Source organism: Jatropha curcas, chromosome 4 (assembly GCF_041381405.1).
Source record: "Jatropha curcas cultivar XTBG-Jc1 chromosome 4, XTBG_Jcur_1.0, whole genome shotgun sequence".
Lineage (NCBI taxonomy): Eukaryota > Viridiplantae > Streptophyta > Magnoliopsida > Malpighiales > Euphorbiaceae > Jatropha > Jatropha curcas.
In genome coordinates, this window is record NC_143154.1 from 3723051 (window position 1) to 3740443 (window position 17393).

The window sequence follows — 17393 nt, forward strand, 5'->3', positions numbered from 1 at the left end:
AAAAGTAAATAAGTACTTACTGTCCCGCTAGCAAATTGAGCTTGTTACGTGGCTCCGATGAAGCTGCAAAAAAAGTGACAAATGTTATCAATACAGATAAATAATTAATATATAACTGAAATGACAGTAAATGACATTTATTATTACCTGGTGCAGTAGGTGACTGTGAAGCTGGTGAAGACTCTGTTGGTCTAGGAAGTGGGGTAGAAGAGGAAGGAATAGAAGAAAGTGATGGCGGCACAGGAGGCTAAGCAAAAGATGAAGCCCCAGACGTACCTGAAGAAGAAGGAGGATGGATAGTCCCTCCTCGTCCACGTGTCCTGCGTCCTCGGCCACAACCTCCATGCGGACCATTGCCGGATACGTCTGAATCAACTGCTCTGCCTCCAGCCATATGTACTACGGATAACGAAACCTACATATGTATGCATACAGTTACGATTCAGTAAGTGTACGATTTCTCATATTCAGTTTTTTAAAAAATTTCGGCAGTATTTTGGCATAACATAATCAAATCTCAAATCAAAACACACTCACATAAACACTTCTTTTTAATCCCAACATTCTCCAAAGTCAAAATGGCCACTACTAAGCCTCCAACTCAAACGCATCATTCATGTGATTTTCACTCAAATAAAAACACATATCAACATAAAGTAATTTCAGAAAAATAAATAAAAAAAAAGTAAGCTGTGAACAACTATGAAAGATCTGAGGAATAGCATATGTTTTACGGACATACAAATATTTGTCAAAGCCTAACTCAATCTGAATTGATACGTAGAATATAGAATGGATTTACAACAAAATATAATAGGATAGTGCAACAAAATATCGAATGCATATATTATATGTCAATCGTACATCACACTTGATGAGTATAGTCCTCCAATCCTAACCTAATTAAGTTTCAAGAAACAAATGTGAAGACGATAACCACATTTAATTTACAAATTGTACAATCAATAAAGTTAATTCCACAAGACACATATATATATATAGTTGTCTTCAAAGTGAAGCTAAACAAAGGAATTCCATAGCCAAGGATCTTCAAGCAAAATGAAAGATTTCCCTTTTAAAATACAGTTCATCTACTTCGATCTAGCTATTTGCATAACGAGGTCATCCGCCGTTATAGAAATAAAAAATTCAAGGCTTTTGGTATGTAAATTGGTATTTCTTATTTTAGTTTTTGCTTCCAAAATAAATAAAAATGCTTTCCTTTTCATTCTTGGAGATAATGACCAGGAAATTCTTACTCAATAAGTAATAGGTAAGAGCAGTTAACGAAGGTACGTAAAGCAAAAATGTAAACTTATATTGACAGATAGAAGTTGCAGCCAAACAACAAATCCGAAAAAGGCTGAATTAAAGGGAAGACCAGTATCAAAAAATCAGATGGAGAAAACCTAAATAAATTTTATTTTTGAAATTAAAATTTCTTTTTCCACCAACAAAAGCAAAATGACCTCCATTTTTCAAAATCCACACAAACACAAACAAAGTTAAGAAAATCAATTCAACACCATCCGGTACTGGTTTGGGTTCTATACATGTATACCAAAATTAGAAACTCAATGTAGCACACAGAATTCATATAATAATTTTATCCTCTTGGTTGCAAGCATACGTAGTTATTTTTACTTAGGAAAGCAGAAAAGAATCTGGAAACTTTAAGTCTTAACAACTGCAATCTCTTACAAGATAGTAAATACTAAAACTGACATCAAGCATTAAGATTTGGATAACAATCAATGAAGTCAGAATATATGTTATTCATTTAAACATAACTTCACTTTAGTAGACATTTAGAGTTAAAATTTAATTTTCATGGCTATTTATAGGATCAAAAGTCACTGAGAAAGGTTTCAAACGGTACTTCCAAGACTTCAACAAGCTTCTAACAACAAATTCATATTATCTTTTACCCAAAACACGCAATAAATCCATCTCCAGTCCTCGTCAAAACCTTAACAATAGAATTCAAACAAAAAGGAAATAAACCTTAAAATATTTATAAATAAAGATAAAGAAATAGCTTCTCACCATTTTCTGTTGTTGCTTCTAAGCTATATCAGCTAAGGTACGAGGTCAATGTATAAAATAGCATAAATCGATAATTTACTACAAATTATTTTTAAAATTTTTAATAAAAAATTAAAAAATAGATGGAAGGATTAAAATAGCTGAATGGAATCAAACATTAATAATAAATCTTGCACTCTAATTAATCTTTAATTTTCTACAAATTTTTAGTTTTTATATTTTACTATATTGCAAATAAATACGAAGAATACAAACTCAAAATACCTATGATTACAAATGGACAATCAATGAGAAACACAAAGACTACAATATATAGAGAATAAAAAAAAAACTATAAACAAAACAAAAACATGTCTAATTGTTGAAAATCCTATGTACAATATATGAAAACTTATGTAATTTCTGTATTGATTTGTTTCTGTTGTATTACATAAACACAAGACACATATATATATACATGAATGTATTCATAAAAGGTAACAATATCAGTCTACTAATTTCTAGCCTTTTAAGTAAAGAGGTTATTCTTTATGATTTCTGATTTTTCTTCCTTTATAACTTTGATTTTACTTCTTCATTTTTCTCTGATTTTGTTTCATTATCAATATATAGCCTTACATCACATATATTAAAAATTTATATGTATATTGGTATATTCTTATAATATTAGATTTATCAGACTAATATTTAAATATTAAATTGTAAAAGAAAACTAATTGAATTAATATCATAAAAGTAACATTAATAGTTTTTCCACTAATATAAATTAATAAAAAACATATAACATAATTATATTATGAATAAGTAAATAAAATATTATTAATTGAAGTTTTAAAACTATAATAAATCAAAATCGAAAGAAAAGCAAACAATTTTCACAGCTAAATCAAAAAAGCTTTTTATGGAAGTATATAAAAAAAATTTTAAAAGCAAACTAATGGAACTAATAAACATCAATTATTTTTCCAATATTACAAATATTATTATATGAATAATAACTAATTAAATGAAATATTATTAATTCAAGTTATAAAGTTATACCAACTAAAAATTAAAGGAAAGCTAAACCCATCTTAATATTGTTATGTACCTCTTCCGATAGCTCGACTGCCAAAGTTTAAGTGCTCCCCTAATTTCACTTTCCATATGATCAGCTCGCCCATCGGTGTTAGGCTAGAATCAGCAGTATGTCTGGGTATGACAAAAGTTGGTGCTCGATTGATTTTGTGGATGGTTCTACTTCTGACATCCAAATGATTGGCACAGCAAGAGGTAACTCTTTCAGTGCTATCATGTATGCTTCTCGAGCTACTTTCTAGTCTCCCCTAACAGCGACGACTTCGCCCTTATAGGAGTAAAACTTCATAGTGAGATACCTGATGCATGTGGCTGCTTTTAGTTCATATAGGGCTGACCTGCACAATATGACATTGTATGGAAAGTGAATGTCTGCTACCATGAACTTCAACTTGAGTTTCCTAGATGAGTCTTTGGTTCCGAGCTCTAGGGTTATGTCTATGGATCCAAACACTTGTATAGGTTTTCCTGCTAGGTCGACTAAGGGGGTTCAAACAGGTTTAAGCTTCACCTGGTCTAGTTTCAAAGCTTCGAATACTTCCATAGTCAACAAGTTCGCTGCACTACCTTCATCCACCAAGATTCTTTTCACTAGGAAATTTTCCAAAACCCTCTCTATTACTAAAGCATCATTGTGTGGGGCATGTACAAGCTTGACGTCGGCTTCAGAGAATGATATGGGCGGTCTAGTGCTTGATTTTTGTTAGGATAGAATGAAATAGATTTCCTTGGCTCTCCTTTTTCTAGCTGAGTTACTGTCCCCTCCCCTCCCCCTCCCGACGAATCGCCAAATATAGTGTGGATTGTACCCAGGGTGTGACACTCTTTCACCTGCTTGTCCTTCTTTTTGCCTTCCTTCCGAGCTTTCCTAACAAATTCCTTCAGTTTGCCTCTTTGAACAAGGTACTCGATTTCTTTCTTTAACTACCAATAGGCCTTGGTCTCATGACCTACATCCCTATGGAACTTATAATACTTGCTCTTATCTCGGTGACCTGAGGTATCTTCCTTCATCTTCCTAGGGTAATAGAATTGAACTTAATCACCCTGTTCTCTTATCCAAGACAATATTTCTGAGCGGGGTCTGTTCAAAGGGGTGAATTCCCAGTCTTGTTGCAATATGTCATCTCTTGAATATGGCGTCCTAACAGAGTAATTGGTTTGCAGGAGCCGAATGGGCGATTGTCTCCTTACTGGGGAGGGATGTCTTCTGTGTCTATACTTTTCCTCCCTAGGCGATCTACACTGCTGGCCTCATAGGCTTCGTTTAGTTTTATGTATTTGTGAGCTCGCGCCATGAATTCGGCAAAGGTTAGGGGGTCTTAAACTCTCAAATAATTTGTTGTACTTGCAATTCTTTGCCATAACGCTAATAGCCACCTCATCATTCAATTTCTCCACTTGCATCGTCATTCTTTGAAATTTGGAGACATATTGCCTCAGGGTCTCTTCCTCCTCTCTTTTTAAATCTACTAAGTCGAACGATATTTTTCTGGATGGCACATATGTTATGAAACGAGCTCGGAACATTGTGGCCAACTGGGAAAAGGAATGAATTGATCCTGTTTTGAGTGTTTGATACCATTCTTGAGTTGCTCCTTTCAGGATAGTTGGGAAGACCTTACACATTAGATCCTCCGAGTTGGTTTGAAGATACATCATAATTCGAAAGATCGCCAGATGGCTTCGGGGATCGGTAGATCCGTCATATGATTGGAAAGTAGGAAGCTTGAATTTTGGTGGAAAAGCCGTAGCCAAAATATCAGCTAATACTGATGAATCCTATCGAATACCATAATCCCTACTTCTCCCATCTCTCTTCACTCCTGAACCAGTTTCTTGACAACATTCATGGGATTAGCATCGTCCAAGATTGACTGGGTGTAACCTAGCTCTTGGCTGTTGGGGATAGTTGCGCTGGGGTTCACCTCCGATTCCGTCTCATGGTACCGATCAGATATAGAATGACTTCGGTACTTAGGTGAAGTTGGAGGGATGTTGTGTTCTTAGTGAGGAAGGATTTTCGATCTAGTGGGTGGTATCGGTTCATCGTTAAAGTGTGGGGTCTCCAGGATGCATTTCAATACGGTAGTGAACTAAGAATAAGTTTGGGCCAAAGCAGCCACTACTTGGGGGTCAGTAGTTGGTGGAGGAGCGAATGTGGGTTGTTGGTTGGCCTCCCCATAGGTGTTGTCTTGGCCTTCCATGTTGCGGCGTTCAGTGGAGTCATTAGCCATAAGGATTGAGAAAAAATGTGGATTTTTTTTTTAGAGTTTGAAGGCGTATTCCACTCTTACTGCATCAATTGTTAAGGTCTCAGAAATTGAGTAGTGAATAAATTGTGAATTAACCCCTATTTGGAGTAATTTTGGGGTATATATACCGGATCCAAGATGACTGTGTTAGAATAAGGATTACGAATCTTATAGTATCCATTAGTTAGAGTTTATTTAGGAGTCTAGTATTATTATTTTAATATATTTTATTATTGTATGTTAACAGCACCGATGATTAATATATTAAAACAAATGAATTTATAAGGTCAAAATAAGTTTGTTAAAGTCTGAAAAATATTTTACGGTCTTGAAAATAAAAAGTCATGTTCCTTAAAAATGATTTAATTTTTCTTTGAGCAGAAAAATTATTTTTTGTGACCAGAAAAATTATTTTCTGTTTACTTAATTTGCTGAACGTTCCAAACAACGAAAAATTATAAAAAATATTTTCCTATAAATTATTTTACTAAAAAATATATTCTCAATTAAAACTTATAATATAATAAATAATAATTATATGTAATATTAATATTATAATTTTAATATAACATACTAAATTATAAAAATTTGTTTTATTTTCAATCAATTTGATTTGTTACAATTGCTCTGCTCATTATTGTGCAATATATATGGTTTGATTTTGGCAAAATCTATGACTTATCATACATTAACTAATTATATACTAAATAAATAAAAATTTAGGGTAAAATATACATAGGCAACATATAGACAAAACAAATAAGTAAAATATACAGAGCAAATATATACAATTGGTTGCGAAATATAAACTCTAGATTTAGCAAATTAAATTATTTTTATTTTTTCAATCAATAAAATTAAAATTTTTTAATGATATTTTTGTTTTCGTTTTTATCGATTTCGATATCGATAAAAATTGAATTATTTAATTTGATAAATTTAATGCTACTAGATGGGTTTTTTTTTTTTTTTTTTTTTTTGAAAAAGGATTATTAAATGGGTTATTGTGTATCACGATTGTCGCAATTCAACATTTACAATTAAAAATTACTTTTGAATATTTACAATCGGATAATAGAAAATAAAATTTTGAATTAAGTTAATTTTTCTTTTTTGGTTGTAAATGATTTTTTCTGACCGGACCTGTAAGTTGATAATGGACTGTTTGACTCTCCCTATCTTTTTGGTTTTCAGTTATTGTGAAATTTGTGATGACAGTGATGATGAGCAAAGCAAAGGCAATCACTAAAAGGATTCACTGATAGAGACACATGTATTCTACTACTTCTCATTTACATTTTCTACTAATCATTTCTATTTCACTCAAAGATATATCAGCAGAAATTATTGAATATGGTCATTTATCTTTTCTTGAACTTTAACATTTTTATATTAATTATAAATTTAATTCTTTTTATTTTATCAATTATGATCTTGGAATTTAGTTTAAATAAATTTGTATACTGTATTTCTTGAAAAATTCAAATGCTTAAATATTATTCATATAAAAAAAATAAAACATCATCGATTATGTTTGGAGGGACCATACCGCACTCCAAAGAATCGGACATTGAAACAGAGACCATAATTAGACATAGAAACAGTTGCTCTAACTAAACAATGAGCAACCTGATTCGCTGATTTATTACCTCACTCTAAAGAATCAGATATAAAAATAGATGCTCTAGCTAAACAACGAGCAGTCTGATTTGCCAATTTATTAACAAAACAAATGTATAGAGTAGCAATACTTGCAGCAAGTACCCTACAATCAGCAATCAAACCACCCGCATAAGATAAATCCTCATCAGTTCGATTAATAGCTGTATCAGCCATGAGACAATCGCTTTCCACCTCAACCCGTTCATCACCAAAATGCTCTTTGAGCCAGATTAGCACCTCACGTATGCCAATCAACTCAGCAAGGAAAGGACTAACCACCCTGCTCCACTGTCTCAAACCACCTCCCAAGCAACGACCTTGCGTATCTCACACAACCCATCCCGAACCTGCTGTATGAGTATCAGCAGACCAAGCAGCGTCTACGTTAACCTTGACCACGCCTGGTTGAGGGGGACACCACTTAACAGGAAACTGCACCTGTGGACAAGATCTCTTGAAACCAGAACACTGTTTAGCCTGCTGCCATATTTAATTCTATTTTCAATAGGATCAGTTCACAATTGAATCTAATTTTTCCATTATTTTCATATATGTAATAATGAGAAAAAAAAAAACCTCTTGATTTGAGATTTATTGTATTGGAGATCATCGGAGGAGAATTGATGAACAAAATTAGAATGAGCCCTGAGACAATTGATGAAGGCGATGTAAATGAGAAGGGTAATTTTCATTATTAATAAACTTCACTCTTATATTAACACTTTTCAATTCTGAGAATAACATTACGCAAAATTTAATATAAATAATATATAACTAGTCTAGTAGGATTTTTTTTTTTTTTTTTTTTTTTTTTTCTGAAAAAGCTTTTTTTCTGAAGCTGTCTCTGCATGCGGATTTGTTTGCCAATCTTCTAAGCAAACATTTCAATTACAAGCTCTTGCTATGAAATCAGCTGTTTCATTTGTAGCTCTATTAACAGCATTAAATTGATATTTTCCAAAAAATTTTAATCTATCTAATTAGGATTTGAACAGTAAAGCTTGAAAGTTTTTTATTTATGGCATGTATGTACATTAAGAACAAGACAGAAGAGTAAATCATAAGCTCAAGTTTATGACAGATACTATGGTCAAATGGTAAAATCTATAGTATGAATCAATCAATCACAAACTGTCAATAGTCACTTGCTGGCTATTTCTTCTTTCTATATTGGTGCTTCTGCTCTTGTTTCTTAATGAAAATCATGTAGCTAGTAAAGGAACATTTTGTCTTTAAGACAAATTTTACACATTTTAATGACTCCCAAACTGCTTTTTTTCATCATCTAAAATGATATCTTTGTAGAAAAATGATTCCAATCCCGACACAAACCACACTTGTAATCTATTCCAAACAAGACAACATGGGAATTCCTTTATCAATGGAGCACATACTAAAAATATTAGATGCATATAATGAAATTGCTAAATTTACACTTAGAGAAACCTTGGAAGGGATTATATTCTTGACAGTATTAAGAATTTCTCTAATGACAACCTAATCACTAGCACCTGAGCCTAAAATACAAAAATGTTTTGCCTCTAAGCTATTCTAAAGTTGCAGATATTCAGCCGGAATATCAGGACCTGTCTTTACAATAAATATTTTATACGCTCCCACATTCAGAATCATATTAATAGCAAGTTTAACCTCATCCATCATTTTCTATTCAATCAGATCAGGACTGCATGCAAAAGTTCCAAATCTCCTGGAAAGAAACAGCCCTAAAGAAATATCATGCAGGAAGAAAGGCCCCATCTACTAATTTAACAGGAATGAGAAATGGAAAATTGCCTGATTTGCTCATGAGCTGCTAGGTTTTCATCAGCTTGCACAAGCAACAGCTTCTTGGTTTACATTGTTGTGAAATAAGCTTAATTTAGTGATGGCAAGTGCTTCTCCAAAAAGTGATGCCCGTGTTGACTTCAAAATATAAACTTCCACATAATCTCCTACAACTGGGTTTCGCTTGTTACTTGCATCCTCATCTCTATTTGGTATTGGCAGATTGGTGAATGAAACTCTATGGCCTCTATCACTCTTGCCAATAAGTTCAGTGTCAGGAGCTCTTTTGTTAGGCCCTTCTACCAACACAAGCTGGACAGTTCCAATCTGGGAGTCATAACACTTACCAGTGCTCTCGCGGAAAGCCTCGATGAGTTCAGTGAGCCTCCTCTGCTTGACATCATCAGAAACATCATCCACATAATTCCTGTGGGCGTGGGTCTTCTCCCTCATGCTATATGCAAACATGTAAGCCATATCATATCCAACAGCTCGGACAAGACTCAGCGTGTCTTTGTGTTCCTCCTCAGTCTCTCCGCAGAAACCTGTAAAAAAGGAATATTGAGAGGATGACATCAAAATAGAGATCCAACTTTACCTGCATCAAAATATTTGCAAATCTAGAGCAATTGATAAGCAGATAATCAGAAAACCTAAATCAAAATTGACAAACTGACATGTAGATATAAAATCCAGGAGGATTGTCAAGAGAGGATATTTTAGCTTCTAATGGGGCATCAGTTGAGCGAAAGCATGCAACAATATGATACATAAGTAGAGCCACATGCAATAATCCAAGGGAAGAAAAACTACAAGATTCCTGTGGATATGCACATTTCCATGCGAGACAGACAAAATCAATCCAAAATTCCACAGATTATTAAGTTAGGTTCAGTTGACATTAAATATCGAAATATACAACAGTGGTTTCAAGTTGAAGAATCCAAAATCCAAAGTTGAAGTTGATTGTACGATTACTAGATAATTTATTACGTCCTTTGGACTAAGAGAACAGGAAACCATATGGAGGAGGTTCATCTGCATAATAGCCTGCCTTAATTTTTTTCTTTTTTTCAAAGAGAAAATAAAACGTTAGAGTCATTAATAACTTACATTTAATCCATATATAGGAGGATAAACAAGTTAAGTTACTGGTGAGCGACTCGGGCTAAAGTAGCAAAACATTTGAATTCAACTTAGTTTATTTGAGTTGACCGCCAACTCAAGTAGCTCAAATAGTGAGTCGAGCTTAGTTTGAGCATTATAATAATCAACTCAAGTCGCTTGTGAGCCAAATAAAGTATATAAGCATTTATATAATTCAAAACATATCTTATATTATAAAATATTTAAATAATACTATACAATTTGGAGCTCAAACTCAAGCTAATTCAAGTCTAATAAATTTAAATTTTAATACGAATCGAACCAATTTAACCAAGCCCAAGTATTTCAAGTATTCCATTGAGTTGAATTCGAGTAAGAATAATATAACTCCACATGTTTGAGTCAACTATCAAGCCTTCGATTTTCTAATAAAGTGCTCGAGTATTTCACTATATTGACTGAACTGAATTACACACCAAATAAAGTGTGGCAGTAAGCATCAGAATTACTCCTCAAATAAGATATACCAGTAAGCATCACAATGATATGACTCAATACCTTCAGCCTAATATGTAGAAGCTATAATAGTAGATAGAGTATCTAGGGCAAAGAAGCACTAAAAGCACAGTTTCAATTTAAGACCAAATAAACTAAATTTTTAAATATTGGATCTCATACCGCATATGAAATCACTGCTTATACCAATATCTGGCATCATTTTTCTTATCTTTTGCACAAGATCTAAGTATGCTTCTCTAGTATATCCCCGTCGCATTCTCTCAAGAACTGTGCTACTCCCGGTTTGTGCAGGTAAATGAATAGATTTGCAGATATTATATCTGTCTCGCATGACATGCAATAAGTCATCTGGGAAGTCTTTAGGGTGTGGTGATGTGTATCTAAACCGCATCTCAGGAAATTCAATCGAAAGTCGATCCAAGAGATCAGAAAAACGTAGTCCCATCTTTTTTACTTTGCACATGCTGGAAAAGCCTTCACTTAATTTCCAATTTGAACCTGGTTCAACTTCTTTTTCAATACCAGATGCATCATTATAGCTGTTCACATTCTGACCAAGAAGAGTTACCTCTTTCACTCCTCCTTTCCAGAGTTCTGCAACCTCCTTCACTATTGAATCCACAGGACGTGACCGCTCCCTGCCTCTAGTAAAAGGAACAATGCAAAACGAGCACATATTATTGCAACCCCTCATCACTGAGACAAAAGCACTAATTGAATTTTTGGAGATTCGAACTGGACTAATATCTGCATAAGTCTCTTCAAGTGAAAGAAGTGTATTGATCCCTTTTTGCCCATAGTCTACCTCTTCCAGTAATCTTGGCAAATCTCTATAAGCATCAGGTCCACAAACCACATCAACCATTTTATCTGCATCAAGGATCTTGTCCTTTAACCTCTCAGCCATACATCCCAATACAACGACCTTCGGAGGACGAAGAGACTGTGACCTTCCAATTGCAACATTGCTTTTCCAATGTCTCTTTAGAAACCAAAAGTAATTAAGTCTCTGCCACACTTTTTGTTCTGCATTGTCTCTTATAGCACAAGTATTGATAAATATGATCTCAGCATTTTCAGGAACATCCACAACTTCATTATATCCAGCATTCTTCATAATAGATAGGACAATCTCCATATCATTGATATTCATCTGACATCCATAAGTCTCATGATACATGCGTCCCCTTGGAGGAATTTCAGAGTCTGAAGGAAGTTCAAAAGCTGGTACAAGACTAGACAGAAAAGAAAATGAAAAGGTAAGGCATGAGACAATGCACCAATATCCTAAAATGACATTTTGGCCAAAGAACATTGTCCAGAGTATTTCTATCCAGGATAGGGAAAAAAAGATCAAACAAAGTAACCATTAATCAAAATAATTCAGATCATATCATATATGCCAATCAAAACTTTGCTTTAACTTCAATGCACTGTTGATTGATTTCCCATATGAATGCCTGTGAAGGAAAGAATTTCTATGCTATATTCTTTGGAATTTGGATTTGGACTGATATATTGTTTAATGGTATACCATTTAATAGTCCTAGGTGGATATAATGCAGCATGCTCATATCTCTAACAATTCCTAAAATATACATGCCGTATAAGTAATTTGAGAGAATTGAAGATAATAAGATAAAACCAAATATTAAAATTGCTAACAAATGCAATAAATGTTGATATAATATGTAGATTTTTTGGCGCTAGTGTGGCACTTTATTCTGGAGTCAGAGAACTTTTCAACATGACATAGCATATCAACAAAAGATAAACAAATATTCATTGGCTTAATGCAGATATTAGCCCCTGAACTTTTAGGGAAAAACCCATTACACCATGAACTTTTATTGGAACCTATTATATCCTTACCATTTTTTTCTTTTTGGTACCCGATAGACACAAATTTAATAGATTAAAAATCTCTTAGTTTGATTTTCTCAAACCAACAGAAACAGCAGGATATATTGGTTCAATTTACCAAAACATTATGGAACGCAATAAATTAAGATCAAATAGTGTTTAAAATATGGTAATTAAAAAATATTTATAGACTTGGCCAAGGAAAATGTTGTCGGCAGAAGAAATTTCTTTACAGATAGGGAAAGTGGAGGGATGAAGAAATCAGAAAGAGAGAGCACATGGACAATAATTTAAATTAGAGAGATACACAAATCCATTACCAATTTAAAACTGCTCAATGTTGCAGTATTTCCTAAATTTTTATTTTTTTACTTTCTCTATATCGTATCAAATACATGCACACTGCAAATTCGAACAATTTGTGCCTATAGGGTACAAAAGTACAAGGTTAGGAGCAAAAAAGCTTCCAAAAATTGGGGGTTATACATTCTTAGGTCAATATTCATTAAAGCCCAATACAAGGGCTTGTTATAAACAATACCACCAATGTACAAATTAAGTTAGACATATTTGGCAAAATTGGAAGATTGAACTAGAATTGACACATTATACTTCTGCATATTATAGATGATATAGCGTAAAGAAAACATAGAAAACCAAGCCGGACGAATAATTTGAGCTAAGATATGCAACAATGACGCCACATAATTGCAACACTTATCTGCACTTATCTGCATATATTCGACACATATAAGCAGTATTTCAAAATAAGCAGTATTTCAACACCCAAAAGCAAAAAAAAAAAAAACGCACACTTAATATGAGTAGCAAAAAAAATATTAACATCGAACTTTTATCAGCAGCATTAAAAAGCTAAAAAAGAGATTCCACGACAAAATACACGCTTTATCAGAATTCACAAGCAAAAATACTAAAGTTTAGAGAGCCCATATTAGTTTAAGTCGTTCAAATCCCTAAATACGATTCATCCAATTAAACATACATATGCATACAAGTAAGAACTTACTGGGGCTGTGACTGTGTTTCTGAAGCAGGGAGAGAAGCCTGAGCGACAAAATGGTGAAGGCCAGCGCCGTCGGTCTTGTTAAATGCAGAATTGTGAGATTGGGAAAAGTTTCTAGAAAGATTGAGAGAAAAGCTCTTTCTTTTGAGTGTGCGTTGGGGGAAAAGGCCATGGCAGCAGGTATTGGAAGCTAGAGGATTGTTGGAGGAGAGGAATCTGATGCTGGAGAAGAAGCATCGAGTTTTGATTTTGAGAGAATGGTGCGGTTGGTTCAGGATCACTGAAAGAGATGATGGTAGAGAAGACGCCATTAAAGCCTCTGTTTATTTTGTTTCAAATATGTAATTCAATTTGCGCCTGGATGGAATTGTTGGATAGGGATTGCGATTTTCTGCTCCGGTTTGCATTCATTTTAATTTTCAATCGCCTAAGACGCACCGTTTTAAACACTGTGCTTCCTAGGCTGTTGGCTTAATGTACTATTTTGTCCTCATTCAAGTAGCAATTTCATCTTAATTTCACCTTTGGGTCAATAATACCAAGTTTAGTATCAACGAGCATATAACCCGGCACTATTAATTATCATAAATTTTATATTTATAAATATAATTTTAAAATTGTGCCATGATATAATATATTATAACATTTTATAATAAAAGTTAGAAATACTTAATAGAGCATGAATTTTTTCGATGACTAGCACGACTATAATGAAAACATATCTCAAGAATGCTTCATACTCAACCACTTGCAACGTACCAATAATTAGGAATTTAGAAACCAAGGGAGAATTCATGTTAACTAAAATAGCTAACCGAGCGAACTTGCCCTAAGGAGGTGCTCTATATTATAATTCACCTTAATAACATGACCTACCACATCCCCTATAGCACGTAAAACTTTCCTATGATAGAGGTGAAGTGAAAGGTGAAGTGAAAGGCCAGGTAAACGAATCCAAACCACAATCTCCTTTAGCGATAAACTGTGAATATTAAAAGAAAAACTCCATGGCTGCACCACAAGGTAGCTACTAGCCATTATCCAAGGGACATCTAACACTGCTTTATGAAAGTCTTTTGCCAGCTCAAATTTAACTAGAAAATATTCATTCCCCAAGTCTAAAACTTGATGTCCTTTAGGTCTCCATAAAATCTCTAGTTTAGAGCAAAGGGGTTTGTAACTTAGTCTCCTTCCCCATAGATGCACAACAACAGCTCTTGACCATTTTAGAGTAAAATTCTTTTGAAGTTTCCTAGAAATTCTAACCCCAGGCACCGTTCCCGTCCGATCAATTTGGACATCCTCCGAGGAAAGGATATAATTTGAGTCCCCAAGTAGATCATCATCATTATCTACTTCCATAGCCTGAACAATCTTATCTCGAAACGTCTGCGAGAAAGAATTGGGTGATGAGTCAAACCTCTCATCCTTGTTGTTTCCATCGTCCTTATCACGGTGTTTAACCTTCTTCATTGTAGGATCCTCATTAGGGCTATCCCTATTAGAGAATTTCCTCTCACTCATCTTTTTAATTTTCTTAATTTTGTTATTACTGTTTGGACTAATCATACATTGATCGAACTTTTGATTACTCATTAGTAATATTTAGAATTTAAAACCAAATTAAAAATCTCATTTAATTCAATGATTTGACCTATGACTTTAATAAGTCCAATTTGTAAAAAACTTATTAGAGTTGTGTTTTCATAAAACAATTGTAAATGATTCATTGAGGAAATCTTAAAGCATATTATTTTTTTTATGATATTTTTTCATAATCTTAGTTTCACGTCGCATTGTATATATTTTCGCCCCCTAAGTTGAAATCCTGGGTCCGTGACTATCTGAACCACCAAAATTCTCTATGCCTGACCTGGACTTGAGAATTTCCCTTTACGAGTAGAGACAAGTGTTGCCAAATCTTGGTAAAATAATGACCGCTTCCTAGAGGATTTGGGAGTTCCATGTACTATAGTGTTCATCTAATGATTTCCCTTGTACAGAACTGATCTTTATCAGCAAACAACATAAGGTTAGCATATATATATATATATATATATATATATATATATATATATATATATATATATATATAGTTTCACCACAATTTGTAACCAAATATATCCCACTCGAAGTTCATTAAACTGAAGTTACATAACAAGAATGAACTATCAAGCACCAAAAATAATATGAAACATTGTATATATATATATATATATATATATATATATATATAGTTTCACCACAATTTGTAACCAAATATATCCTAAATGCCACTCGAAGTTCATTAAACTGAAGTTACATAACAAGAATGAACTATCAAGCACCAAAAATAATATGAAACATTAAAAACTGGAACTCTATTTTTTCAGTTTAGCACAAAAAAAAAAAAAAAAGGGAAAGGAAAAGAAAACGTACAAGCAACCAAAATTTATTTCAGTAGCTTAGAGAAAATGGTAACTATTTTTCCTTTAATTTTCTCAGAAAACAAATAGAGTTCTGATGAGATTTCTGGATGGCATTCGCATATGAATTGTACGACATAGATAATGCATATACAACTAAAAATATAGAAAGTGAGGGAGAGTACCTATAACCGCGCATTGGGATTTTTTGTCTTTCCCTCCTAAAAGCTCAGAAGGGAGATCTTCACTAAAATGGAGCCGGAAACCAAAAATTTGAAACCCAAAACCTCGATCTAATGCAATTCAAATTTTAGTAATGGGCTAATGGCTTGATGACGAAAATAGCCTTACATTTCAGTAATGAGCTAAAACCCAGAAGTACCTCAAAACCCATAAGCAAAAGCCCTCATCCACAGCAAAAATCACACTAAATATGAATAGCAATATATTATTAACATTGAACTTGTATTAGTATAATAAGCTAAAAAAGAGCTTCCACAACTACACACATTATCAGAATTAACAAACGAAAATAACTAAAATTTAGAGAGCCCATGTTAATTTAAGTTTGTTCAAATCCCTAGATACAATACATCCAATAAACATACATATACATATAAGTAAGACCTTACTGGGCCGTGACTGTATTTGTGAAGCAGAGAGAGAAGCCTGAGCGAGAAGACGGTGAAGAAGGGCCTAATCCTAATCCTAGTTGATTTAAGAAAAATATTAAAATTTAAGCCTAGTCCTATCAACATAAGGATTTGCCAATTGCCTTTTAATACAAGGATTTACTAATCTTTTAGGATTTTTCTCTGTTTCTATATATATATATATATATATATATATATATATATATATATATATAGAGAGAGAGAGAGAGAGAGAGAGAGAGAGAGAGAGAGAGAGAGAGAGAACTTTAGATAGAGAAAGGTAGATTCAGTTGCAGAAACCGGTCGTTGCCTCAAAAGCGTGAAATTCAGTCACCCATAAAAGCTCTTGATTTTGCATTCTGGTTCACTTGAATAGGAAGTTGATAAGCGCCATTACCTGTTTTGGCACTTATATAGAGATGCGTGCATAAATGTTTGCAATTCCTTTTCTCTTTGAATCTTGCTACCGTTTCTTTTTTTCAACATTATATTCTAAATAAGAACACAGAATAAGAGAGAATAATGATAATAATGAAGGGAGTGGATTTTTAACTCTTGAAGATTTGAAGGCTAACAATGTGGATATCACTAGAGACATGTCAAAGGTTGATACTTTAGTGTTAATTGCACATGTTGCTTCTATTAAATTGGAGAAAGAGGAAAAGCTTCAAAGGTTGATTAAAGAAAAATCTTTAAAGAGGGTAGCAGATTTTCCAAGAAAAGAAAAAGGTTTCAATACAGATTTCAAGAGACAAAGAAACTCCGAAGGAGCTCATCAAAAGAAAAAGAAGGAGAAAGGAGAAACTAAAACTGAAAGTAAGAAAAGGAAAGTTATACTAAAGAATTCACAACTTGAACTACCTCAAAGATTCAAGAAAAAGATTATAGAGATGAAAGGTAGTGATTGGAAGTTACTAATAGAGAAAAGAATAACAAAAACTGATGCAAGAGATGGTAACAATCGTTTATCAATGCCAAAGAATCAAATTTTATGTAA

The 17393-nt window shown here is 33.4% G+C and overlaps 1 protein-coding gene across 1 annotated transcript; it reads right to left on the reverse strand.

The window, feature by feature from the left end:
• Positions 1-8606: 8606 nt before the first annotated feature.
• Positions 8607-13732, reverse strand: LOC105639078 (Methylthiotransferase). The gene is made up of 3 exons (XM_012223018.4): positions 13342-13732; positions 10611-11686; positions 8607-9370 (listed from the first exon to the last, which is right to left on the reverse strand). The coding sequence occupies exons 1-3, from the start codon at positions 13647-13649 to the stop codon at positions 8865-8867; spliced, it is 1890 nt and encodes a 629-aa protein (XP_012078408.2). The 5' UTR covers positions 13650-13732; the 3' UTR covers positions 8607-8864.
• Between the last annotated feature and the right edge of the window lie 3661 nt (positions 13733-17393).

Bases quoted from the DNA above. Each gene is read 5' to 3' on its own strand.
- LOC105639078 (XM_012223018.4), bottom strand. From the start codon at position 13,649: ATGGCGTCTTCTCTACCATCATCTCTTTCAGTGATCCTGAACCAACCG. The intron at 11,687-13,341 runs GTAAGTTCTTAC...TTTTCTGTCTAG, and splicing joins GAAACACAGTCACAGCCCCA to TCTTGTACCAGCTTTTGAAC. The intron at 9,371-10,610 runs GTATGAGATCCA...CCTTTTTTACAG, and splicing joins AAGCAGTGATTTCATATGCG to GTTTCTGCGGAGAGACTGAG.